Consider the following 26727-nt stretch of genomic DNA (forward strand, 5'->3'; position numbering starts at 1 on the left):
GCCCTGGGAAGTTTTTGAAAATATACATAGATACAGGTCATTGAAAGTGCTTGAATCTATTTTATGCAAGAAGTTTTCTGGGAAAAAATCCATATTGCCTGTTCAGTGTAGGATAATATCATCATAATTCTAAACTTTTAAGCACACATGCTAAACTATTCGCTTTAAATGCTTATATCTTCTGTATGCAAATGTTGATTCATACCAAAATGCTTTTTTGCATAGTTGTGTTTTGAAAACGTCTCGGGTTACATATGTAACTGTTGTTCCCTGAGAAGGGAACGAGGCGCAACGTCTCCCTTGCCAATTTTTTTTCATTCATTTAATGCCCATTTTTGGCAATATTTTAGATAGCGATATACTTCCTGGCTGCCACGTCACCCTGTCTTTGTCGATAAGCCTCACCATTGGTTGAATTTGATATACATATTCAGACGCACTTACCCCTTGAGGCGTCTCCAAAGTGTCACTGCAGTGACGCAGTGCGAGTTCCCTCAAAAGGGAACTGTAACAATATATCTTTAAAGGTAACACAATGTAACCTTGCTCTCTAGGGCTGCACGATTTGGGTAATTTTTCCCATTGCGGTTATTCATGCTAATATTGCGATGTGCGATTGCGATTATAATAACTGGTATCATGAGTCAACTTGATGGGTTTTAAGGAAAATCCACACACAGTTTAGTGATAATCCTAAAATGTGTATTTGTAAAACTAGAAATGTTTTCGTATTGCCACGTGATGTAGCAACTGCTCAGTGTCAGTATTCCTAAATCCAAAATACTGCCATACAACAGACGTAGAGTTTTTTTTTTAGCTACCAGATCACTGTCAACCTCCTCTACATCCATCTTTGCTCTGGTATTTCCGCGCTGCGCACACACAAGTGACGACGCACACCACACACGTGCATGTCACACATGCACTACCTTTTTTGTTCGTTTTTCTTTCTTTTTTTAAACAGCAAGGAAAATCATCAAACTGTTATCAGAAAGTTGGTGTTAACAAGTCCACACATGGATTTATTTAATATAATTGCAACATTTTGCTGTCATATAATTGCACAGGCTGACATTGCGATTGCGATGTGATTAATTGTGCAGCACTATAATGCTCTCACTTGAAATGTGTCCCCACATTTAGTCCTTGAATTTGAGAGTATTGGACCTGGATAGTCCTTGAAAAGGTCCTTGAATTTAAAGTCAACTAAGGTGTGGGAACCCTAGTTTTGTAATGGGACTGAATGTGACTCAGTGACTCTGTTTGTTCAGGTGTACAATCGACTGGAGTAAGGGAAAAAACGTCACATTGAAAACCATCAAAAAGAAGCAGAAACATAAGGGGCGTGGCACAGTGAGGACGGTCACAAAGACGGTCCCCAACGATTCCTTCTTTAATTTCTTCTCTCCACCTGAAGGTAGAAAACATCTGTCTCCAAAGCACTAACTAATGTTTAAACACTAACTTTATGAAAACATAACCAGTGGTTTTAAATGTACTCAAATGTTTGCGTTTTAGGAACAAATTCGGTTTCTGTATGTTCACTGTTTAACCTTAAATTTATGCAGTTATTTAAAAACGACCATATCTAGCTAAGTATTCAGTTTATCGTGTAAGAGATTATGACCACTAAGATGATTTTCTGTTTTCTTTTGCTCTTTCAGTTCCAGAAAGCGGTGACCTGGTGAGTAAATAATTTTTCTTAGCATATGTATTATTTAGACCAGGGATTCCCAAAGTGTGGTGCGCGCACCCCCAGGGGTACGCGAGCTGCCACCAGGGGGTGCGCGAGAGGAAAAATGTAATGGCGGTCTGTTTCTTTAAATGGGATTTTCCATACAATAAAAAAATAAAAAATGAACAGTAAACATTTCCTTTGTAATCGCTTTTATTTTAAATAAAAAACTATAATAAATTAGTTTTTGATAGCAGCTGTCTTCTACGTTTCTGTCTTTTTCTACGCACTGCTCTTCTGTTATGCACTGCAGCCACCATATGCGTGCCAACTCGTTTCATTCATTCCATATATATTATAAATATGCTTAACTGGCTGAAATCAGGGAAACTGTCAAGTGTGGGACGTCTTATGATAAAGTTGTTAATCACGAAGGAGGAGAGGGACCAAGAGAGAGAGACGTTTTTATGGCAAAAATAGAAATAATGAAATGTGACGAGACATGGGCACGTCTAATGCACAAGATACGCAAGCAATGTGTTTTCATGCATGGTAAAGAGACCGCCAATGAATTATATAATAAAATACATAAATACTTACAAAGACACTGTAGAGAACTTATTAAAAGCTTTCATTTAATTTTGTTTTAAACTTGAGCTGTTATAATGAATCTGCAAACTATTATACACCTTTTGTGCGAACAGTAAAGGCTTTCGTGAATGATGGGTCTGCACGTTATGCACGCATCTAGAAGGAGAGCGCACTGCTAAACATGAGGAAACTCTCATATATCTTCTATTAGCTGATGGCAGTAAGTGTAAATTTTTTACCATAGGAAACTCGAATGGCATCTAAATATCACAGTGGTTAAACGCATGCACAGGGGCGCGCATCTACGCTGAGCATAGCTGAGTTTGGTCGTATACGCCCAGATAGCAAAAAATATCTGCATGGCTTCTTTATGTCGCCAGCCCCAAGCTGTCGGCTATAGGTGCGTCCCACTGGCGGGGATGAAACTTTTGCCGGCGAATACGTCACTCTCATTTGTTGCGAGATGCCGCCAGCATGCAGACCTGTTTGCGATTACGCCCTTATGACGCTTACTGCCGCCAGAGCACCGCCGTTGGTCCGCCGACTCATTGCTATCTGGATAGTTTCAGATGGTGCAACACACGTAAATATTTTTCACAATGTCAGACGTAGTTGCAACCGGCCCCTGGTTATTTGCGCAAGATTAAACATGAGTCTTTAAAAACAAATCTTTTTAGTTTTTTTTTTTTTTTGAAGTGTGGATTGGGGGTGCGCCAACCCGGTTGGGGCATAGAAGGGGGTGCGCAGGAAAAAAAGTTTGGGAACCCCTGATTTAGATCATCACTGTAATCCTTGCATCTCATTTTTAGCTTGACTTTTATGTTAATATGTATGGCTACTAGTGAGGTCAGATATTTTAATAGCCGATTCAATTGCAATTATGAATGTTTTTAGGTTACAGTCATTTGACTACTTTGCTAACATGCACTAATGTTAACAGTTATCATATCTTGCATTTTATCGTTCCCTTTACATTTAATCATCCATATCAGTCAACCACAGATGGCTTGTGCCCTAAAGGCCGTGTGTTATTGATAAGTATCTGATGGTTTGTGTTTGTACAGGATGAGGACTCTGAAGCAGTGTTAGCAGCAGACTTTGAGATCGGACACTTCATCCGTGAGCGTATCGTGCCCAGGGCGGTGCTCTATTTCACTGGGGAGGCCATTGAAGATGATGATGATGATGTGAGTGAAAAGCAACACATCCTCTAATATAGTTAGCAGTCACTTATTTCCGAAGGTCTGATGCATGTTTGTGCTTTGGTTTTACAGTATGATGAAGAGGGAGAGGAAGCAGATGATGAGGTTAGTCGGTGTCTCGTTTACTTTTTTCTCTCTTATGTCGATGCCCCTGTGTGTTTTATAAATGATGTGTTTGTGATTGACAGGAGGGGGAAGAGGAGGCAGATGAAGAAAATGATCCAGACTATGAACCCAAGGTAGGACTGACCTCTCCATCAGTGTTTTTCAGTCAGTCTGATGTAGAGATCTCAACATACAGAACATATGCTGTCACCTCCGCTCATGCATCTCTGCCTCGCTCTCTTTTCAAATACTTATCATTGCACCAGCCCACACAAACTCTTTGTGCAGTTTAAATACTTCAAGTTTAGTGTATTTTTTAACCTTTTTATTATTAAGCTGTTTTAGTTAAAGGGACAATATTGCATGATATCATTAACCACCTTGGTCAGAGTCATTTTTTTTTCCACAAACATCTTTAGCATGCTAGTGTTTTAGATGTTCTTAATGCATGCAGAAAAGTAATCGATCCGGGCAAGACTAGTTTAGGTCAGGTTAGGCACAATTTGTGCAATCAACAGATAATTAAATGTGAAGTTACAAGCTCTTCTGACACCTTGTGAGTTCTCTCTAAATTTCTCCTCGCTAGGTGTAAATGATGTCTGTAGTAACCCTTTTCTGGTAGGTAATGCTCGAGTGAATCTATCCCTCTTTAACCCTCATGTATTCACGCTTGAGTAGTCAACCTTAACCAATCCTCTCACACACTAATAACTAACATACCCAGCTGTGTATTTTATTTGAGTTCCACTTTAACCATAGCGTGTTTCCATAACATCTGTATTGTGTCTGTATGTTGAAGCATCTGTTTAAAATGAAACTCTGGAGTTTTTTCCTTCGACCTGCAATGCCATTGGTTGAGCCCTGTGTCAGTCATTAGTGTGTCATCCCTCAATTTGTGGCTGTTTTGATTTGATTGGATTAGCTGAAGAGATTATGATCCACATGCATTTGACCTCCTGAAACAATCTGCATTATTTAAGACTTTAATATAATTTTTATGATGTAATGAGTATTTTATTGGTCTCTTGTAGTGGTCGATTAAAAACCCATCTCTTCCACAAATACTTGACATGGATATTGACCGCATTTCTTTTTCTTATCCCTTTTTTCTGTCCACTAAAAACAGTCCACTAAACAAGGCCCAGGGTTTCCACGGGTCCTTAATCATTAAAGATTATGAATCTTGGGGGGGATTCAAGGCCCTGGGAAGTTTTTGAAAATAAATAAACATGTACCCCATTCACACAGACCTCTGGTCCCAGAAAATACCCGTAAAATTGCCAGACAAGCGTCTGTGTGAACAAAAACTCGTTCCGTTAATCTTCTGGGATCGTTGCCGGAAAGAGGACCTAGTAAGATACGCGGGTAACCCTCTGTGTGAACAAGAATGCCGTAAAGGGCGTGTCGAAGTGAGGACGCGCGCGTCATCATCACAACACAAGTTATGGTTCAGCTCCTTAATTACAACGAGAGATAACATGCATATAAAAATTCACCACGAGAAATGTTGCAAACTAGATTGAAGCAGTTATCAGAAAATTATATATGAGACGCATAAACAATGACGCACGTGCCATAGTGAGGACGCGCGTGTCATGGCAACATGAAGTTGGTTCAACTCTTTAAAATGAGGGATTTACAACATTCACGACGAGAAATGTCAGCAAACTGGACTGAAGCAGATATCAGGTAAGTTAGCTCGTTACTTACTGTGTTGAAACGGAGATCATTCAGCCGCATAAAAGAATATCGCGTCACGTGCTCATTTGAGCTATAATAAACGAAAATACCCGCATGTCATCCCAACGAGATATATTGTTCAGCTCCTCAAAATGCGGGTTTTAAATGCATATAAACAATCACGATGAGAAATGTCTGAAAACTGTATCAAAGCAGAAATCAGGGAGCTCGTCAAATATCCACTCTGAAGCTGAGATCATTCACCAGCATAGAACTGTGCATTCACGCGCTCCTTTGTTGTCTTATCATAAACAAAAATGCACGCGAGTTGTTTCTGGAGAGAGAAATAATATATAATATGCAAACTTCAGACGCTGCGTGGAAGAGAGGGCGGGACTTTCAACATGTCAAGTGTCTTTCCGGGACCATCAGATGCCGTGTAATCTTGGCAGTGTGAACGAAAAAAACCTCTAACTATTCCGGAAAAATCCAGGATGCATTTTACGGGTATTTAACGGAATTTCTGTGTGAAAAGGGCTATGCATAAATACAGGTCATTGAAAGTGCTTGAATCTATTTTTTGCAAGAATTTTTCTGGAAAAAAAATCTATTATTCCCTGTGTAGTGTATAGGGCTGTGCAAAAATATCGATACAGCTAACTATCGTGATAGTTGCCTGTATCGATATTTCGATCTCTACTTGCGATATTTTAAAACCCCATCAAATCCCAATGTGTGTGTCAAACGACCTCCTCGCCGCTGCTGTAGTTGTCACTGTCCAGTTGTCTGCCGTCCGGCCAATGTCTCAGAAGTTAGAAGGAGAAGAGGTGTTCAGGTGTTCAGCTCTATTTTTTTTACATTTTTGATTAAAAAAAGAAAAAGTATTGCAATGTATCGCAGCATGCAACGTATTGTATCATGACCCATGTTTCGTGATGCGTATTGGGAGGCCCTTGCCAATACCCAGCCCTAGTAGTGTAGGATAATATCATAAAAATTCTAGACTTTATAAGCACACGTGCTAAACTGTTTGCTTTAAATGCTTATATCTTCTGTATGCGAATGTTGATTCGTACCAAAATGCTTTTTTATAGTTGTGTTTGACACATGAAAGTGTCTCTGGTTACGTATGTAACTGTTGTTCCCTGAGAAGGGAACGAGGCCTGTGTCTCTCTTGCCATACTGCTGTCTTTGGCAATATTGGCTCCTGCGTCACCCTGTCTTTGTCGTTAAGTCTCAACATTGGCTAAATTTGATATACACATTCAGACGCACTTACCCTTATGCACTGCACACACCAAACGCGAGGCATTGCGTTACTCGTTCTAGATTACTCGTGGGATTCAACTTCGTGTCATGCAAATTTTTCGCTTAAGTTGAATATTTTCAACTTAAGCAAAGACTTATTTGAGGCGAATAGTGCTTTTCCACGGAAACACGCCACCCATATGGCATCATTCGCATCGCCCCGTCTGATCGCGTCTTTGCCTTGACTGGGTCTGTAATCTCTTCTACTTGCATCCACAAAGTGTCACCACAGTCACGCAGTGTGAGTTCCCTCAAAAGGGAACTGTAACCTTGTATTTTTAAAGGTAACACAATGTTACCTTGCTCTCACTTGAAATGTGTCCCCACATTTAGTCCTTGAATTTGAGGGTATTAGACCTGGAAAGTCCTTGAAGGTCCTTGATTTCGAAATTAACTAAGGTGTGGGAACCCTGGAGGACATAACTCTAATGGCGCTGTTTCATTGCATAGTACCCCACGGTTTGGTTTGGTTTAGTTTGGGTCGGGTCAGCTTACTTTTGGGAGCCTTTCCATTAGGTGCAGTACGTGGTACCCGATACTTTTTTTCGTACCACCTCGGTTGGGGTTCTAAGCGATCCAGGCTGATACCAAACATAACACAAAAACACAGTAGATCACTGATTGGTCTGAAAAAAATGTCACTAACAGCACCATTCTGTTAGCTTTACCTTTAGTGCTAGCTTGCGCTGTCTCGAGCAAACATGTTGTCATCTGTGCTCTGCTATAAGTTCCCAAACTCCCTTTTAGCGATGAAAAACATCCACATGTTGAGAATCAGCGACACCATAACAGTTTTTTCCAGACTTGCAGTTTGTGGCAGAACATTCGCGATGAGCACGTCAGCATTATATGCTTAAATGCAACTTCGGTGAGGCTCAGCGGAGCGCTGTCGGCTGACGCCTTTGGTGTTTGAACAGAAACTGTCAAGTGAGACAGAGGTAGTGATAAACGCGATGTGCAAACATCTATTTGTGGTGGCCAATTTTAATTTTGTAGTGGCCTGAGAAATAAATAAATCTATGGAAATATACAACGACGCTCTCCTCTCACTTGTATGATGTCACAGCTGTAGGCAGCGCAAATATAATGACACGTCTATAATCCCTCCCACTGCGAAGTGATACTAAACTCAATGGAAAAGCTAACCATGCCAAAGTGAGGTGAGCTGACCCAACCCAAACTAAACTAAACTGTGGGGTACTATGCAATGGAAAAGCGCCATAAATCAAGCCTAATAAAACCCCATATTGGGCCATTAATTCTCAAACTTACATACTTACATGTATTGTTTAGAAATAGTGATAACTTGTAGGCATCTTTTGTACTATTGTTTCCCTATGACATATAGTTTTTTTTCTAATCTTTGAAAGTTGCTTTGGACAAAAGTGTCTGCTAAATGTGGTCAACCAATATTTTTTATGACCTATACTAAAAAAGCAATGTGGCTGATATAACACAAATGTTACAGTGAGTGGTAGATGAGCAAAAATTTTTTTTAAACTAAATATTTATTGTGCAGAATATATTTGGATATGTAAATATTTTTTACATTCTTACAAGTCCACTGCGTATATGTTAGCAGCATCTAGTGGTGAGATTGTGAATTGCAACCACTGATCTGTATATGACTGGAGTTCGAGCCGCCATCTTGGTATACCCAACTGGTAGACGGCGTCATTGACTTCCATTCAAAATCATGTTTTAAATTCACCCGCTTTACAGCATATAAGTCAAGCAAGATTATTTTTAATAAGTTGCTCAAATCCCTGCCATGCCACTCACATAGTTTAACATTAAATAACATCATATGTGTCCCAAATCATTAACAATTAACGTTGGCTGCTAACGTATATTTTGCATTTTGAAGTAGGCCTGTCGCGATAAACGATAAATCGATTAATCGCACGGTAAATAAAATGAGCTTGATAATTTTTTACGCCGCGATAATTCACATTTGCATGCTTGTTTGTTTTCCTTGTCTCTCTCTCTCTACCGAAGAGACTGGATGACCGCTCCGTGCAACGAGTGACAAGGAGTGAACCCTCGTCAGTCATTTGTCAGTCGCATGATCTGTGTGGGGAGGGGGGACTCCTGGCGTAGCCTATCACAGTAGGCGTACTGAGGAGGATGAGCGAGCGCCGCGTAAGGAGTGTAGCAGGATAAAACACTAGTTGAGACGAGAGTTGGAGAAAAAGATGGATTTACTAGAGGCTGTTTACACTTGTCATTAACATGCGTTTTCATCGATCGGATCATAATGTTTTACGTCTTTTCTGACACAAGATGAACAGTGCTATTTTTAGCCTTTCATTGATAAACTAAAGCGGGTGATCTCCGCAGTTTCATTTTGCAAGCGTGTGAAAGTTGCGCGATCTTATTTCATCAATTGTGCTGAAAATTCAGAGAAAGCTCTAACATATACATGTAGAAAATACTGTGCAGCATGTTTACTTGCTAAACAAGCAGTGGACATAATATTAGTTTGGGTCCGTATAAACTCATAATTACTCCCGCTGGCGTTTAAATGACAGCAGAGAGACTCGCCCACCATCTCGACAGACCACCCCCTCACAGTATTCAGGACAGAAGCGGTCGAAAGTGGACAAAAGAGACGGATTTAAATACCAGGTGTAAACGTGATATGTCTCTCTCGTCCACTTATACCACGTGTTAACAGCCAAGTTTCAAAACCAAACGCTACAGCTGCAGTGTGGGAGTACTTTGGATTTAAACCTAATGACCGAGGTGAACCACTAAACCTGAACGAGCCGTTATGTCGCATTTGTGGTAAAAACGTAGCACTTAAAAGTGGCAACACGACAAACATGCATATGCACCTAAAACGCAATCATCCTGTTATTTTGTTCATTTCTTGTGGATATTTAAAATGTCTTCCAGTTCCAGTATTACTTATTGTTTAGAAATAAAAGTTTATAGATCTTTGAAAAGGTGTATCTGCATTATTATAATGGTCCCGGAGCATCAATGTTATCGTCTATCGCGACAAATGCTGTGGCAATTTATCGCCTAGCAAAATTTGTTATCGTGACAGGCCTATTTTGAAGTAGACGCTATGTGACTAAGCTCGCGCTATTTAATGTGCAATTCTGGTGTACGATACCTCCGTTGTCCTAGATGCGACGTGGCGCTGCATGTCTATCACTAGTCTAAACTATTTCAATCAATCATTTAAATGCAAGTTGTGATTGTAAAAAAAAGTTATAGATGTTGTGCTCATCATAAGATCATTGGCTATCAAAGTTAAGATGTAAGAATTATTTTATTGGTGTATCCCTAAATGGACTGCGTAGTATGTAATGCTGAAGTGATAAATAAACTGGGTTTGTCTTCATTTGGTGCCTGTATATTGAATACATAACTCACTTTTCCCTTTGGTGTTTTACAGAAGGATGCCAACCCCCCAGAAGAGTGCAAACAGCAGTGATGGCGCGCCCACTTCTGTCAGGATCCTCTACACTGTAACGGCTTCAAACAAACATAGTTACTTACCGCCTTACAATGTTTTGTATTTTTCTTGGTAGAAATAATTGAAAAAAATATTAAATTTAAGGATTTCAAGATTTTTGTTACAAAGAAACAACTCTTATTGGGAGCCGCGGCTCATGGCGCATAGTATTTTACTAGACCGGTTTCTTTTTCTTTTCACTGTATAAATAGTTAGTATGCAGAATATCCCTCACAGCATGACACTTGTTTCTTCACTGCTAAACTAGTCGGGTTCTTGTGAAGTCTATTGTATTGCTCTTAGACAACAGCTGTGGTAAGACTGTCCGGAGGTGACGTTTGCGTAACGTGAGTGATCGTGGTTCCTTTACGCTCTGAGCAACCAAAGCAGCGACGTCTCTGGTATCGTATAGACCGGCGTCTCAGCAGGGCGGCACAAAGGTGCTTTTCTTTCTTCAAATCCATAACTGTCCCCCAATATAGCACTGAATGTTCGTAATTTGGTCCAACTTGAGTCTCATTCAATACATTCCACAGATTCCTTCAGAAAAACAGTTTTTCAATTCTGCGTCGGTCTATATTAGAGCGAATAATCACCATCGGTCAGCTCTGTTGCATTCATTTCTGACAGGAAACTAAATCGGTGCATTCCACATTCATAACAGCGGTTTGTCCCTGTTGTAATAGACGCTCTGATGCATGACATCTTTTTTATTTTCTATGAGCACTTTGTATTTTCGTCATGCATCGGTAGCGTCCGTTCCGCACAGATTTGAAATTCACCAGTTTTAGCGCTTATGATAACCAGACTTAAATTTCAGCACTTTTCGAACAAACCAACTTCCTGAAGTGACCCCCAAACCACCTTATTGGAGAATCAGGCTCGGTATTCGAGAATCTGATCGGTGGAGCCGGTTACGTGTGACATTCTGGTTGTTGGTGAGGTTGTGGCCCTGAGTGATGTTTGTTGAGTAGTTTGCGGTGTCACGGCACCCTCTGTTTGGCAGGCCTATCACTGTGAAGGGGTGTGTCTGAATGAGCGTGCGTACGTGCGTGTGTGTACATTCAGAGGCGGGTCTTCGAGTCCTTCTCTTCCCTTGTAGCCCAGTCCAGCAGGTCTGAAGCAGAAAGCAATATTTTCACCCAGTAAGCCCAAACCCTGCAGTATTCCTGTGTCTTGCAGCGCAGATCTGTGCACGTGTGTAGCGCAGACCGTCTTGTAGTTTAGTTGTCTGTCGGGCGGTTGATTCAGCAGGGATCTGTGCGGTCCCTCTCAGCAGCTGTTGTCAAAGCAAAATGCCATGCTACAAAATACTAATGTACTCAATAACTGTACGTGGATGTATATTCATGAAATAAATTGGTAAAATGTGTCACTGTGTTATTGTTTGGGTGGTGATGGGATAACATCTGATATGCAGAATACCAGCTTTATATTAAAAAGCATGATTTAATCTACCTTAAATATTTAATAGCAACCATCCTTAATTCAGTTTTTTGTTCAAAGTTTTTTATTTGGTAATTGACTTTGAATCAACACCACTGATGTCCATTAGGTGGCGGTGTTGGACAAGTTGCTTGTAACATAGAAATGATTACTCTGATCAAGATTTTTATGTAATGTTTAACAAATACAACCAATATCTAATAAACATGCCGGTTTTTTAGCTGATTATGTACAGCTTTAATACTTTATAAAGGTTAAATTATTTAAAAGTTTAATATATGTGGCCATGTAATGTAGATAATGCAAATCAGATGTGAAAATAATGACTGCTTACAGACAGGTATGCTTTAAAGCAGCTGAATTGATCAAATATGCACGACATTCTTAAAATGTTGAACGTGTAGGTCTGTGTCTTACAGAAAATATGTTGATAATCATTTATGATCTTGTCATGGTCATACCTTAATCTATTAACACAGCAGGTTATGATGATGATTTCACCAAAGAGCTATGAGAAGTTACTACTTATCCTTGTTTTATAATTTGTAGTTTAAGAAAAATTAAATGGCAAACGGAAGTTATATTACCGGTATATGTTTGCATTCTTTTTAGTGATTGTAATCACATGATATGAAGGGAAGTAATGCATTTTAAATGTTTCATTAGTATTCTTAATGGCATATAATATTTACATTTAATACATTAATATTAAACACAAAAGTATCCACATGAAAACCTAAGCTATCTAACCCAGTATACGGTTTAATGTGGTAAACCGCAATGTATTTGTATTTTTTTTGTATAAGAATTATACATTTTGTTTATGTGTAGCCTACTTTACACTTTAAAAAGGCAGCATGAAGTTAAAACAACTTGGTTTGACAAGTTAAGTTTAAGTAACAGAAAAATATATGTTGATTTGACATTTTTTGCAGTTTAATATTTTGTAGAATTTTTATAAACCGTATTATTTGAATGTTCAAGTGCTATAATTGGGTCCCCAGTGCTTCTATCAAGCTAGAAAATGTGAATAAGATCAACCCAGTAACTTAGTTTTGGTAAACCATTCTCTGCAAGTATGGAAAAAATAGATCATTGAAATTTGGCTCCCCTTGTGACATCATAAGGGATAATACCGCCCCTTAATCTGCACTATCCAACCACAACACTGCCATTTAGTGCAGAGATCAACTCATTTGCATTTTGAAGGACACACCCAAAGTGGCATTTTTATCATGTTATAATAAATTTTCTATAGACGGTTTCATCGGACGCACGTGATACACGTCTGAATCAGAACTTTACTTCCGGTTTCGTTTTTTTAATGGTCTGACTAGTTGCTAAACTGATCTCTTGAACAAATGCCTCGTCGAAAATAACAAATGTTTTGGTTTCCTATGTAATATACGTGTTGTTTTTTGCTTGTTATATAAATAAACTTCGTTTAAAGTACTTTGTGGTTATTTATTATTAGCGGAGTTTACCGGAAGTTACGTGCGGACCGCGACAGCCGCTTGTTTATGTTGTTAATGCTGAAATCGTCTGGTATTTTGAGCTTAAACTTCACATATGTACTCTGGAGACACCAAAGATTTATTTTACATCTTAAAAGATATTGTGAAATATCCCCTTTATTTACTATTACATATAAGGTTAAAAACTACACTGAATTTATTCACGTTATAGTCCTACATGCGACGTCACGGTAATTGATCGTTCCATTTATGTTTTATAAAAAACATTTGTGTTAATATGATATTACTACTTGGGAAATCAAAAAAATGCCGTCTATGTAGGCAGCTCGGTAGGTTTTGTGACGCGGCCGCTGATGTTCGGCGAGTTCAGCGCGCGTGCGGTAGGAGGTGCGCGCGTGTGAGAAACTCCCCCCACTGCCCACCCCTCGCGCGGACAATCCCGCTCGTCACATCGCTCGTAGAGACCGCAAGGGACAGACGCGTCCATCCACCCGGGCTCAATGCGCGATCCTCACCCGTGCGCGGCTTCCGCGGCCATGCTGGAGTCCGGCGTGAAGGTGCTAAAGGAGGGCGTGCTGGAGAAGCGCAGCGACGGGCTGCTGCAGCTGTGGAAGAAGAAGCGCTGCGTGCTCACCGAGGACGGATTGATGCTTCACCCACCCAAACATCACCACCACGACCACCAGCAGCAGCACCCCCACGACACGGGCTGCAGGGCGAAGGAGCTCCACTTCGCCAACATGAAGACCGTGGACTGCGTGGAGAGGAAGGGCAAGTACGTGTACTTCACCGTGGTGATGTCGGAGGGCAAGGAGATCGACTTCAGGTGCCCACAGGACGAGGGCTGGAACGCCGAGATCACTTTACAGATGGTCCAGTATAAGAACCGACAGGCGATACTGGCCGTCAAATCCAGCCGCCAAAAGCAGCAGCTGCTCGTCGTCTCTGCGCAAAAGATGGTCCGGAACGCGCAGTAGAGTCTTCAAGGAATTTCCCTTGCGTAAAAAAGATGCTGGATGCGCAAAGCCGTGATACCAGGTTGTGGATGTTTGTGTCACCTTGTGCGCGTTGACGCGCCCGGAGCGCACAGATGCATGCACTTCATGCGTTTCCTAACAGACGTCATTGCTGAAGCCACCATGCAAGCGAGGAATTTCTCCTTAAAGACTATAAAGCACATCGGGGCAGGTTGTCACGGGGATGGTTTCTCTAATTGCGTAAATCTTAATTTGTTTCTTTTTTAATATTTTTATTTTATACAACTACACAGATATGATGCTTTTTTAGTTTCGTACAGGTTTGTGAACAAAACTTAGAAAGTTAAACAATTCACATTTCAAAGCCAAGGTTTTCTTCAGTGTCAACAACAGGTTTCCACTGTGACAACTTGCCCCATACATTGCCACATGCAATGCATACGCACGCGACACGCGTGTTAAATGAGCTGTATCTTTTGCTGCCCAATTACTTCCAGTATATGACAGATATATTTAAGTTTAAAACTTGTGTCCTCTGTGTGTTTGTGTTAAAATGCCATGCGTCTCATTATTTCTGACTGCTGCAACAGAAAGCCTGTGTTCATTTTCCATTTCAGTGCACTTGCGTTTGTCAGTTTTGTGTGACCCCCAGACACATAATCAATATCTTCTGGTGGGATGTGTTACGAGATCGAGATTCGAAGAGACCACCTGAGCGGGACCCCTGACTGATGTGTGTCCTGTCTGCAGGTTAAATAGACATTTGCTGGATAATCAGATCTTTGCAGACTCTTTGAAAGCTCATCCGGATCTCGACCTCACAGCTTCATTACCTTCAGAGCTGGAGTTCATATTTTGTTCATATTCATATTTGAGGAGCGACAAAATTGCAAATAGATTCAGATGTGCTGTCCATCAATGTTTTCCTTTTTTGATTATTAATTTATTTGTATATATTTTTTAAGTGGTCATTTACATTTCAACGTTGAATTATGTCTCTGAAATGACTGTTGAATATTATTAATTGTATGAAAATGCTTCCGTAATCTTTTGTTTGATTCATGTTTCTAAGATTTGCTTTTGACCAACAATGGTTTTCAGGTTTTGGTGCAAATAATTAATTGTTTATTTAATTGCATTATTTTTTTGTTTAAGCCAAAGAGTATATTTTATCTTTGTCAAACCCATGCGAATTTAATTTAATGTTTGCAATCCACGTTTTTTAAAATTACGTTTCTGCCTTATCCATCACACATTAAATATGGTGTCTACTCTGACCAATGATGTTGATCGATGTATTTTGATCAATATTACATCAGACTAAACTTCTCAGTTAAATGCATGGTGAAAATACCAACACGAGTGAGCAAACGAGCTGTCAGTTTTTTGTGTGACATGAATTGTATTTTGTTTTTTGAAGGACTGGAGTCATTTGTTAAGCTGATGTGAATGCTACTTTAATACCTTTAAAATATACATTCCATTTAAAATGAACATGACCTCTTTGTCTTGGTTTGATTTAATGTTTTAAGTTTTTTTATGGTACAGAGAGTAAAGCTGTGGTCTCTTAGGTGTGCTTTCTTAAAGGGACAATTCACTTTTTTGAAAATATGCTCATTTTCCAGCTCCCCTAGAATTAAACATTTGATTTTTACTGTTTTGGAATCCATTCAGCTGATCTCTGGGTCTGGCGCTAGCACTTTTAGCATAGCTTAGCATAATCCATTGAATTAGACCATCAGCATCACGCCAAAAAACAACCAAAGAGTTTCGATATTTTTCTCATTTAAAACTTGACTCATCTGTAGTTGCATCGTGTACTAAGACCGACAAAAAATTTAAAGTTGCGATTTTCTAAGCCGATATGACAAGGAACTATACTCTCATTCTGGCGTAATAATCAAGGACTGTGCTGCCGTAACATGGCTGCAGCAGGCGTAGTGATACTACGCACTGCCCAAAAATAGTCCCCTTGGATACTTTCAATGGCAGGGGACTATTTTCGGGCAGTGTGCGATATCATTGCGCCTCTTGCAACCATGTTACGACAGCAAAGTCTTTAATTATTACGCCAGTTTGAGAATATAGTTCCTAGACATATCTGCCTAGAAAATCGCAACTTTTAATTTCCTGTCAATCTTAGTACACAATGTAACTACAGAAGAGTCAAGTTTTAAATAGGAATAACATTGCATCTCTTTGGTTATTTTTAAGTCTAATGGTCTAATCAGATTCAATGGATTTTGCTGGGCTATGCTGGGGGTGCTAGCGCCAGACCCGGATATCAGCTGAGTGGATTCCAAAACGGTGGGATTCGGGTGTTTAGGTCTAGGGGAGCTGGAAAATGAGCGTATTTTCAAAAAGGTGGAGTGTCCCTTTAACGTTATGATAAGGTAACAAACCTCAGTATTGAATTTAAACCTTCAAACGTTTGTGCCAAGGTGACATTTTTTTCACGTGAGCATATTTTACGAAAATGCTGAGCAAGATTTCTGCTTCATGTCATCAGTTGATCTGGCTGTGAATGGAATCCCGCTGTAGTGAGAATGTGAGACATTTGTGCGCTCTGGACACTTTCTGCTACACAACACTGTGTGTGTAAGCGTGTGTGACCACGGCGTGCGTTTCTGCTCGTCTTTCACTCTTCCGCTGGCGAGCGTCTCTCACCGTTCGGTCCGTGATCTGCTCACCCGTCTTCCTGAGCTATAAGTAGAAGTTGTTTCCTAGAATAATCTGTCACTGTCACAGCGGTCACAGAGAGACAGCAACGGTTATGAACAGACCGAGAGTCAGCTAACTTAATTAAAACCCAGACGCTAAATCAAATGAACATCTAATGCAAGACCACCATGTAGGGTGTGTGACTGGATACACGTGACCCTTATAGATGCGGACAGCTTCTGATATTCATGTGGTTATTTTTCAGCAAAAAAAAATTCAGTTTGGAAAGACGTGATGATGGTAATAATTTTTTGTGTACTGTTTTTTTAAGGGCTTTTGAGGTTGAGTTGGTTTGTGATGTGATCATTGTGTGTGTGGCCATGCGCTGGAGGGTTAGTAGAAACATATGAAGTCATGTTGACAGATGCAACTGTGTGTGTGTGTGTGTGTGTGTGTGTTGCAGTGTACAGTGACACACATCACTAGCTCAGATTCATTTTCAAGGGCCTGGTGTTGCATTATGGGTAATGGCATGTAAAAACGGCAGGCTGACTCACTCTCTTGCCCATCGCTATACAGACACACCCTGGTGATCTATTTTTTGTCCACACACACACACACACACACACACACACACACACACACACACACACACACACACACACACACACACACACACACACACACAAACACACCTCTTATCCCCTCTTCCTGTGTGTAATTGAAGGTCTCTGCCAGGACTGTAACTCTTATAGCTGCTGATCTCATATGTTTACTAACCTTACTGTTTGTCACACTACTGCAGGATGGAGTCACATCATTTTGTGGCAGTTTTTGCACCATCGTGACTATTATTTATGCTACACCCAATCCTGATTTTTTTTTAAATCTGGACATTTGCGATGTCAGGCTGTATGATTCTCATAAAAAAAAAGTAAGAAATGGTTGTTTTTTTAAGAATGTATAAGGACTACAGTTTTCACACCTAGTTCGTGTGAGCCCCCCAAACGGTCTCGGAGCAAGTAAATGTGTATATGCGACCAAACCCAATGATCTCAGATCTCCCTAAAAGGACCCAAAGGCGAACCGTACTTGGACCACATCTGGAGCTGAGTACGGTTTTCTTTTGTGGTTCGATTTCTTTTTGACATGTGAAAGCAATGAGGTCCCGGTTTGCTTCGCCTGTGGTTTTGATAAGTATCAAATTTAACCGCTGCACAGAAAGTTGGGGTCTGAGTTCTTATGAAGTTGTAATGTGAACAGGAACGGGTCTGAGATCACTTCAGTTCTGAAGAGGACCCAAAAAAGAACTGGGTCCTAGAGCTGTCACGATTATGAAATTTGGCTGTCGGTTAATTGACTAAGAAATTGTGACGATTTTTATGATTTATTGCCTGTTTTTGTCACGACGCGGGAGTGGAGGGAGGACACAAACGCAGTGTTCGGACAAATAAATAACATTTAATAATAAAACTGGAACAAAACACGAGGAGTACAGGTAAGCAAAACACAGGAACATCAAAATGTGACACGGGGAACAGACAGGGTAGTAATGACAATAATCCGGCCATGAGTGTGACACAAACACTGGTATAAATACACAAAGACTAATGACACACAGGTGGAATGAATGATGATAATTAACAAGTGTCCAGGTGATGACAATATAGAACAGACACAAAACATGACACGGATCACCGTGACATAACCCCTCGACGAGTGGCTACCAGACACTCACATAAACACAAAACAAAACAAAGTCTGGTAGCGAGAGTCCAAGGGAGGGGTGGAGGGCTTGGGGACCCTGGCGAAGCCGGCAGCCGCCGGGACGAAACCAACAGGATGGTGGGCCGGACAGCGCCAGGAGAACCGGAGCGATCGCTCCGAGAACCGAGGCAGACGAATGACCCCCCCTTCTGGGAATCGTCAACGATGAGGTGCCCCCCGGAAGTCATCTCCGGTCCCCTCGCGGAAATGGAGACCCTCACTCGGTAGCCACCCCGAGGAAATGATCGGGCGTGGTCCGTTCCGGATCACCCTACGAGCGGGACGGTGGTCGTCCGAGGGACCGTCGACGACGACTCAACCGTTGGGGGACCGCCTGGGCCGATCCTCCTCCCGCAGGAGCGAGCGATCGCTCACGGTGGTCCCCAATAGACATCGGGGCTGATGGGGAATGAACCCTGATGTCACTACTCCCCCTCGACGAAACTCCTGGAGGAGCCGCCCTCCGTGAACTTGCTGCGTCCAATGCTGGCCGGATGATTCTGTCACGACGCGGGAGTGGAGGGAGAACACAAACGCAGAGTTCGGACAAATAAATAACATTTAATAGTAAAACTGGAACAAAACACGAGGAGTACAGGTAAGCAAAACACAGGAACATCAAAATGTGACACGGGGAACAGACAGGGTAGTAATGACAATAATCCGGCCATGAGTGTGACACAAACACTGGTATAAATACACAAAGACTAATGACACACAGGTGGAATGAATGATGTGATAATTAACAAGTGTCCAGGTGATGACAATATAGAATATACTTTGACATTTAATTCTCATAAATTTTTTGTTTGTTCATGAAATAATTTTCACACATTGTTGTGATTATTTAAATTAAATCTTTTGCAGGGTTTATCTGGCAGTAAATATAACACATATTTAAAAGTAATCTGATCCAGTCTCATTTATACAGGCGCTGCAGCTCCCCCTTGTGTTTTTTAGAGAGATGTGCAATCATTGCGGTGATCGGAAATCATCGCGATGAGGTCAAACAATTGCAGTGAGACGATTATATAATCAGTGTGACAGCCCTACTGGGTCCTCTTTTGAGTCCACTGTATTGTGAACACCAAAAGGAACTGGGTTTGGTTCTTTTAAAATGAAAACACCCACAATGTTAGCTGTTCTGGATCTAAACATGTTAAATAAAGTGAATTAGTGAACTCAGACCCGTGTATCTTATATCTATTCAGTTCTTTTGAAAGATCTTGCCGTGTAAGCGCACAAAGCGCGACTGCTCATCTGAAACAGATGCTGAAGGTTACCTGGCCCTCTGCACTTTATCAGGCTCATTTTCAGCGTTCTATCTTATATCTGCTGGTCTGGTATCAACCTTTAGTTTAATTCTACACCACTGCTGGTGAGTCAATGATCACACAGATTAACCAGCAATTAGAAAATTACAATGATTGTACCGCCTGTATAGCATCGTTAAAAGCATGTAAGTGGCTATTTAATAGATAACAACTTGAAATAATAGTACACACCCACAATACATCTGTGAGAGAAAACAGTATTTTTAGCATGTTTAGGAATCAATACGTCACATGCCTGCTTCACATCTACGGTTCTTGCATGCCTTGTGACAGCAAGCATGTTTTGACATGATGCATATGACAACACGTCACAAGACTCTCGAGTACCAATAATCTTGGGTATTAACGTGGAGCTATCACAAGCGTTTCCATTAAAGATTTGCTGAAAACGTTAGTGTTTTTTTCTAATTATTGACAAAAAAAAATAAAGGTGTTTCGATTAAACGATGTCATGCTACTAATACATAATTTTGTTGTCTCGTGATAATTAATTCCAAAAACCACGCAACATGTTTGTTCAACTCAGACTGATCTCACGGAAAGTTGAGCACGCGACAGTTTCACGTGAGCACGCGAAACTAAACTTTATTTAATTTTTGCTCCATGTCCCCTTAGGGCAGTGCTTCTCAATTATTTTCTGTCACGCCCCCCCTAAGAAGAGGTAAACATTTTGCGCCCCCCCAACTCTCCGCCGCGACTGTAAATAGTATAATTTGTCTATAAAATTACACATCTGCAAAACATTGTATCCTTATTAACATTAAGAAAACACAAAAAGAAAACACAAAAAAAGAAATATCGATCAACTTACAACAAAGAATAACTTTTTTAACATTGTTTTTTAGTCTGTAACAGAAAAGACTTAAAATGCATCAATTTGCCTGAAATAATAAAATCAATCCTTATTTAAAGTATAATATTTTTTGACCATTTGATACTGAAAAATTAAATATAATCAATAAATAATAATAAAAAACACAAGCGGCTTATCAGCGTGATTGGGGTGTAATGTCTTTAAAAATCACTTCCTGAAAAAGTATTTTCCCTGGGGTCTCGCGCGCCCCCCCTGGTGTCGCTTCGAGGCCCCCCTGGGGGTCCCGCCCCACTATTTGAGAAGCACTGCCTTAGGGGCTCCGTGGAAAACAATACATAAAATGACACGAAAAAAGTTGTGCCATGGACAGAAAAACTATTAATAGAAATTTGTGCTCAAGGCATGAATTTCATGCCATGGACACAAATAAATTAATCAATTTTTTCGTCAATATAACGTGACTTTCCGTGAGATCATGTTGGTTCAACTTCATATGGTACCGCGCAGACCGATGTGCGGATGATATCAAAATACCACAAGATTGGCTTGAAATCATAAACAGCTGTCGAATCGCGAATCATCCTAACCGTATTTAAATGTCATGCACTTGATGGTTCTTGTGATGTCACAAGACACCTCTTCTGTCTTGTCCTCCGACCAAACGTCTACCTCACCTGGACGAGAAACTTTTGGGCTATACTTGGACAGTGGCGGCCAGTGACTTTCTTCGAGGGTGCACGGTGTGAAGCTCGTCACAACATGTATTTAGCCCGTCATGGGTGTGGTTTGTCATTTCAAAATATGTATTCGACGCTTCATGTGAAGCATGTGCATCATGCGTCTTGTCAAAATAAGTGTCTGCTGCACACGCGGCTAAAGGGTTTGTGATAAAAGTGACGCTCGCGTTTACCAGATACTTGCATAATCTCATGTATAATCAGAGTTTACTGTAAAGTGAATGTTAAAGGAATAGTCGATTTTCTTAAAAGAAAAATCCAGATTATTTACTCACCATCATGTCATCACAAATGTTGATGTCTTTCTTTGTTCGGTCGATAAGAAATTATGTTTTTTTTAGGAAAACATTGCAGGATTTTTCTCATTTTAATGGACTTTAATGGACACCAACACTTAACACTTAACTCAACACTTAAAGTAACAGTATGTAGGATTGTTGCCAAAACTGGTACTGCAATCACACAACTGGTGGCCAATACACAAAATGACAACATAAACATCAGTTGAGTGCTGCAACTCCACTTTTTAAATGACAATATCTAGGCCAGACCACTATTGTCAGTGATATAAGTATTTAAAATGAAAATTATTTCTTAATGTCTAGTGACATATCAGGACCATTTTATGATTAATTGATATAAATTTCTTACATACTGTTCCTTTAACAGTTTTTTTCAACTGGGTTTCAAAGGACTATAAACGATCCCAAACGAGGCATAAGGGTCTTATCTAGCAAAACGATTGTCATTTTTGACAATAAAAATAACAAATATACACTTTTGGGGCACAGCTTCTCGTCTAGATCCGGTCCAGCGCGACCTAACGTAAATGCGTGGTGACGTAGGGAGGTCACGTGTTACATATATAAAACGCACATTTGCGGATCATTGTAAACAATAAACTGACACAAAGACATTAATTAGTATCATTCCACATACAACAACATCGGAACGGTCCTCTTTCAACACATTTGTAAACACTGGGGTGGAGTTTCGTGTTCGTCCTCTGTGACCTCTTGACGTCATGACGTATTGCGTGGGGTCACGCTGACGCTTTCAGGACGGGATCTAGACGAGAAGCTGTGCTTTAAAAATGCACATTTGTAATCCTTATTGTCAAAAATGACCATCGCCCCGCTAGACAAGACCCTTATGCCTCGTTTGGGATCGTTTATAGTCCTTTGAAACTCCATTGAAAAAAACTGTTTAGTGTTGAGTTAAGTATTAAATGTTGGACTCTATTAAAGTCCATTAAAATGAGAAAAATCCTGCAATGTTTTCCTCAAAAAAAAAAAAAAAAAATTCTTCTGAACAGAACAAAGAAAGACATCAACATTTTGGATGACATGGTTGTGAGTAAATTATCAGGATTTTTCTTTTAAGAAAATGGAATATTCCTTTAACTGAGTATTTTGTCTCTTTTATCATAAACCCTTTGAAGCGTGTGCAGCAGGCACTTATTTTGACAAGACGCATAATGCACATGGTTCACATGACGCAACGAACACATATTTTGAATTTGTGCCTTCAGAAGAGAAGTCACCGGCTGCGACTGGGGAGAACTATTCCTTTAAAATAATGCACAAAAAAGAAAATGTGCAAAAGAAGATGCTTAGAAGTTATCAGTAATTATTTCTTTTCTTGTGTCTCGCCTATAATCTCTAGACAGCACACTGCTGTATAGAGGATCTAGAGGATTCTTGATGACAAGCTGTTACTAACGATATAATGATTGTCATATTAACCAATAAAAAAATCCAGCTGGATATCTGGTAAAATATTTTTCAGTGAGGTTGTGTAAGGATATTTGTCATTAACTTGATTGCTGATGAAAGAGCTGATGCAGACACATCATGTACGGTCTCTCTCTCTGTACTTAGAGGAGGTCAGCTGCTGGTCAGATGGACCATGAGCACAATCTGTTATCTGTTAACTCTACAAACAAAACAACAAAGAGGGTGAGAGAGGGTTTACCACTAAATGTCCTGAAACTTGACTTTGCCATGGGATCAACACTACTGTCTGTTATGGTTGAATGATCCTGCTCTCTCTCTCTCTCTCTCATTTGTGTGTCTCTCGTCCCGGTCTGCACCTGTTCCAGCAGCTCACCCTTGAGTGGGTCACACCAGTCTTCATTAGCACAGCTGCTGTTGTCTCTCAGCCCACACTAAAGGAAGTCAGATTAGATATGAATGTCACCTTGTTCATATCAAACACTGGCAGTCAGAATAAGACACATCATACTTCTCATTTACAGCGAGTAAACACTGTGGAAACACTCTTATCGAAACCACAAAAATACAAATCTATTAAACACACTTTGTATAATTCTTCTTTATGGATTCATTTTGCAAGTTAAATCCACTTAAACGTCCAACACAAGCGTCTGTTTTTCATGTTTGGTGGTTGTCTGCGGGACTGTTTTTGTATTTCTTTTGTGAAGCGATTGTGTGTGTTTATTATCAGTGTTTTCACACACCCACACAGTGCAGGTGTTACCGGTAATCCTGTTCATTTCAGTCCTGGTGGATGTGTCTGTTGTATTTCACGGCAAACAGCTCAAGGTCGTAGATAAGGAGAGAGTCCGCGTGAGTCCCGGATACAAAACGGCTGAAGAAAAATCAACTCGGTCTCTTCCCAAAGCAAACATGACAAACAATCGGCACCCACTTTCTTATCTATTCATATGTTAAAGCTGAAATAACCAAATAAGCCCAACGGATGTAATGGGTCAGCCTAACAAAAGCCAGTTCACATCAGGTTGATTAACTGAAAGTGAATGCATCAGAAAGCTTGACATTTCACGAAAATTACTCGTGTTCAATTTCTTTCTGCCTATAGGGTTTCTGGGTAATTAAAATAACTCCCAAACATACCCATACAAATTATCTTTTGACATTTAAATCAGTCGAGGTCGATCCCTTGCTACCAGCGTAATGATTTGAATAACAGGCTAAAAAATCGTTGAGAGCTGTTGAGAGTTTATTTGTGTGTTCAAGTGGAAAATGTTTGCAAGCATTTTACAATCAACCACGAGGGGTTTCATTAAAAATACAGTTTATTATTTATAACCATTTTTGCTTTTGTCTTTCGCCTACATTTTGTATTTTAAGGTTTAAGGTTTTAAAAGTCGACTTTCTTACTTAGTATTTTTGTTTTGTTTTCAGTAGAAATATCTAAAAAATCTTAAATCAAGAAGAAAAAAAATCTAGTTCTTAGACCAAAAATATATAATTTAAGTCAATTTATGCCTTAAATTTTCTTTAATTAAATGTTTAAGAGAAAAGTAAACATTTAATTTTTTTTCTAACCCCGCAGATATTTTTGCTTGCTTTAGGCATAAATTGACTTAAATTGTACTAGAACTAGATTTTTTAGATGTTTTTCTGAGGTCATTTTGCTCATCTAGAAAATACTTCTTTTTTTAAGATTTTTTAGATATTTCTACTGAAAACAAGAAAAAAAAAGTATAAAAAAAGTAAGAGAGTAATTTTTTACCTCAAGGCATTTCATGGTATAGTACACAATATTTAATTTATTTATTTGTGTTCATGGACACAATGTTTTCCTGGCACTCAGCACAATTTCTATAAATAGTTTTTCATGTCCTTAGCAAAACTTTATTTTTCATATTTTATGTTATTTTCCTCATTTTTTTTTATAGTTTTATATCATTGTCGCTTAGGGTTGGATTTGGGGTTTGGGTTAGGATATCATTTAAGTCTTGGTTTCTATATGTATATTTTTTTGCTGTTTTTTAAACCATTTTTGCTTAAGGGTTTAGGTTAGGATATCTGAAATGTAAGAAAATAATTCTAACCCCAAGCGACAATAGAAAAAAAAGAAAAAAACACAATACATAAAATGACACAAAAAGAAAGTTGAGCAACACACACGAAAAACTGTTTATACAAATGTGTGCTGAGTGTCACAAAAAAAGCAGAAAATCGTGTCCATAAACACGAATAAATAACCAAATATTTTGTGACTGTAGCACGAAATGCCTTTAGGTATAGGGTTGAGCATTAAAGGAACCATTTCTTTTATATCTTTTCTTAACCTAAAGAAGCTTTAGTGAAAGGTTTTTTGGAGGTTCTTTGTGGTATTGTGTATAGACTGTTTTTTATTGGACGCACGTGCGGTGACGCTGTTACGCGTCTGAGCGGACCTTAACTTCCGGTCTCTGTTTGTTTAATGGTCTGACTAGCTGCTAAACTGAACTCTGGAAAATAACAAATATTTTGGTTTCCTAAAGTCGACAGAAGAGGGCGAACGTAGATTACCGCTACGTGAAGGGAGGTTTGGCAGCCAATCTGTAGTTTACATGAATGTATACATTACATAGTAAACATTTTACACAGTAATATTAGCTATTCGGACGGGATTTTTACATAGGGATGTAGGGTAAAACAATTTTTATCAGAGTTTCTCAGTGATTTTAGTCCTGTCTGAATGCTCCATGTCAGTAATCATTACGGACAATGTCAGTAAAGATTACGGCAACTTTTACCTTCTGTAAAAAGGTCCGGAGAAATTACCTCAGGTAATACTAATAGACCAGCTGTAAATGTACACATAAATTGGTTCGTTTCCTGTTAATTTGTGGGTTTCTTTTAGATATAAAAGCGCTTAAAGAAGCATTTACTTGCGTTCTAGGTGGAAAACAATTGTCCGTGACAAGTCAGTTCCTGAATAGTCTCGCGTAGCCAGACCTTCAACACCGAAGGTCTGGTGTTCCTCGCTGCTTTTTCTGGACAAAGCCCGCCCACGAGCTGTTTGACCGACATGTCAAACAACCAATCACAGTTTGTTTCATCTAGCGTCACGTTTCGGACTCCCCACAATAACGAGCCGGCTGGCAACAAGTCAGTTATTGAAATCACCAGCCGCAACCGAATAGCATCTAAATAAACAACATTACTCACCATAGGACAACGTTGTGCACTTTATCAACAGCCACACCAATGAGACGCTCCCGTTAAACGTCTGTTTGAAGCTTATCTCTCCACTTTTTAACACATACAAGCAATTCAGGAGAACCAAACTTTTTGACTCCACTAACTGCCTTAAGCAAAACTCTTGGACGTCTTTTAGAGAGTCGATGCCGCGAACTTTGCATATTTTTGAGAATCCAATGTTTAGCTGATCATGATAACTGCTCATTATTATCCATGTGAACACGACTGATTCTCTTCCTCAATGGAACATCAGAGCTTTGTTTTCCAGGGACCGAAACTAATCGCGACACTCGCGTCTCCTGGAAATCCGTTTTTTTTCAACCAATCAAAGGCGACTTTAACATTCTCACAGGGTTTCCAGAAAAGTGTACGAAAAACATCAGACGTTCAGCCAGCGGTTTGTGGGCGTGACGTCTGAGGCTGAGACTAGTTCCTGAATAACACGACACAAACTTTAAAAAAAGTCAAATTCACTTTCACAAACTGAAATTAAACAGTGTTTCGCGTTTTCCTCGGCTGTGTCTCTTTGTT

At 39.8% G+C, this 26727-nt stretch overlaps 2 protein-coding genes across 4 annotated transcripts in view; both read left to right on the top strand.

Annotated features, from left to right (window-relative positions):
• Positions 1-11399, top strand: part of nap1l1 (nucleosome assembly protein 1-like 1) — a 36387-nt gene extending 24988 nt beyond the window's left edge. For 2 of the 3 annotated variants that reach the window (XM_055191261.2, XM_055191263.2), the window contains exons 10-15: positions 1272-1417; positions 1665-1684; positions 3331-3453; positions 3541-3573; positions 3657-3707; positions 9968-11399. In XM_055191261.2, coding sequence (XP_055047236.1) covers positions 1272-1417; positions 1665-1684; positions 3331-3453; positions 3541-3573; positions 3657-3707; positions 9968-10006 — 412 coding nt within the window. In that variant the 3' untranslated portion in view covers positions 10007-11399. Of the gene's footprint in view, positions 1-1271; positions 1418-1664; positions 1685-3330; positions 3454-3540; positions 3574-3656; positions 3708-4159; positions 4192-9967 lie in introns of all 3 variants that reach the window. The other variant, XM_055191264.2, reaches the window with a different exon arrangement.
• Positions 11400-13359: 1960 nt separating this feature from the next.
• phlda1 (pleckstrin homology-like domain, family A, member 1) lies at positions 13360-15419 on the top strand. Its single transcript, XM_055191281.2, has one exon. The coding sequence runs from the start codon at positions 13449-13451 to the stop codon at positions 13923-13925; it is 477 nt and encodes a 158-aa protein (XP_055047256.2). The 5' UTR covers positions 13360-13448; the 3' UTR covers positions 13926-15419.
• The last annotated feature ends 11308 nt before the right edge of the window (positions 15420-26727 follow it).

This window comes from Misgurnus anguillicaudatus, chromosome 1 (genome assembly GCF_027580225.2).
Source record: "Misgurnus anguillicaudatus chromosome 1, ASM2758022v2, whole genome shotgun sequence".
Classification (NCBI taxonomy): Eukaryota; Metazoa; Chordata; class Actinopteri; order Cypriniformes; family Cobitidae; genus Misgurnus; species Misgurnus anguillicaudatus.

Coding starts and splice junctions, on each gene's coding strand:
- phlda1 (XM_055191281.2), top strand. CDS start 13,449: ATGCGCGATCCTCACCCGTGCGCGGCTTCCGCGGCCATGCTGGAGTCC.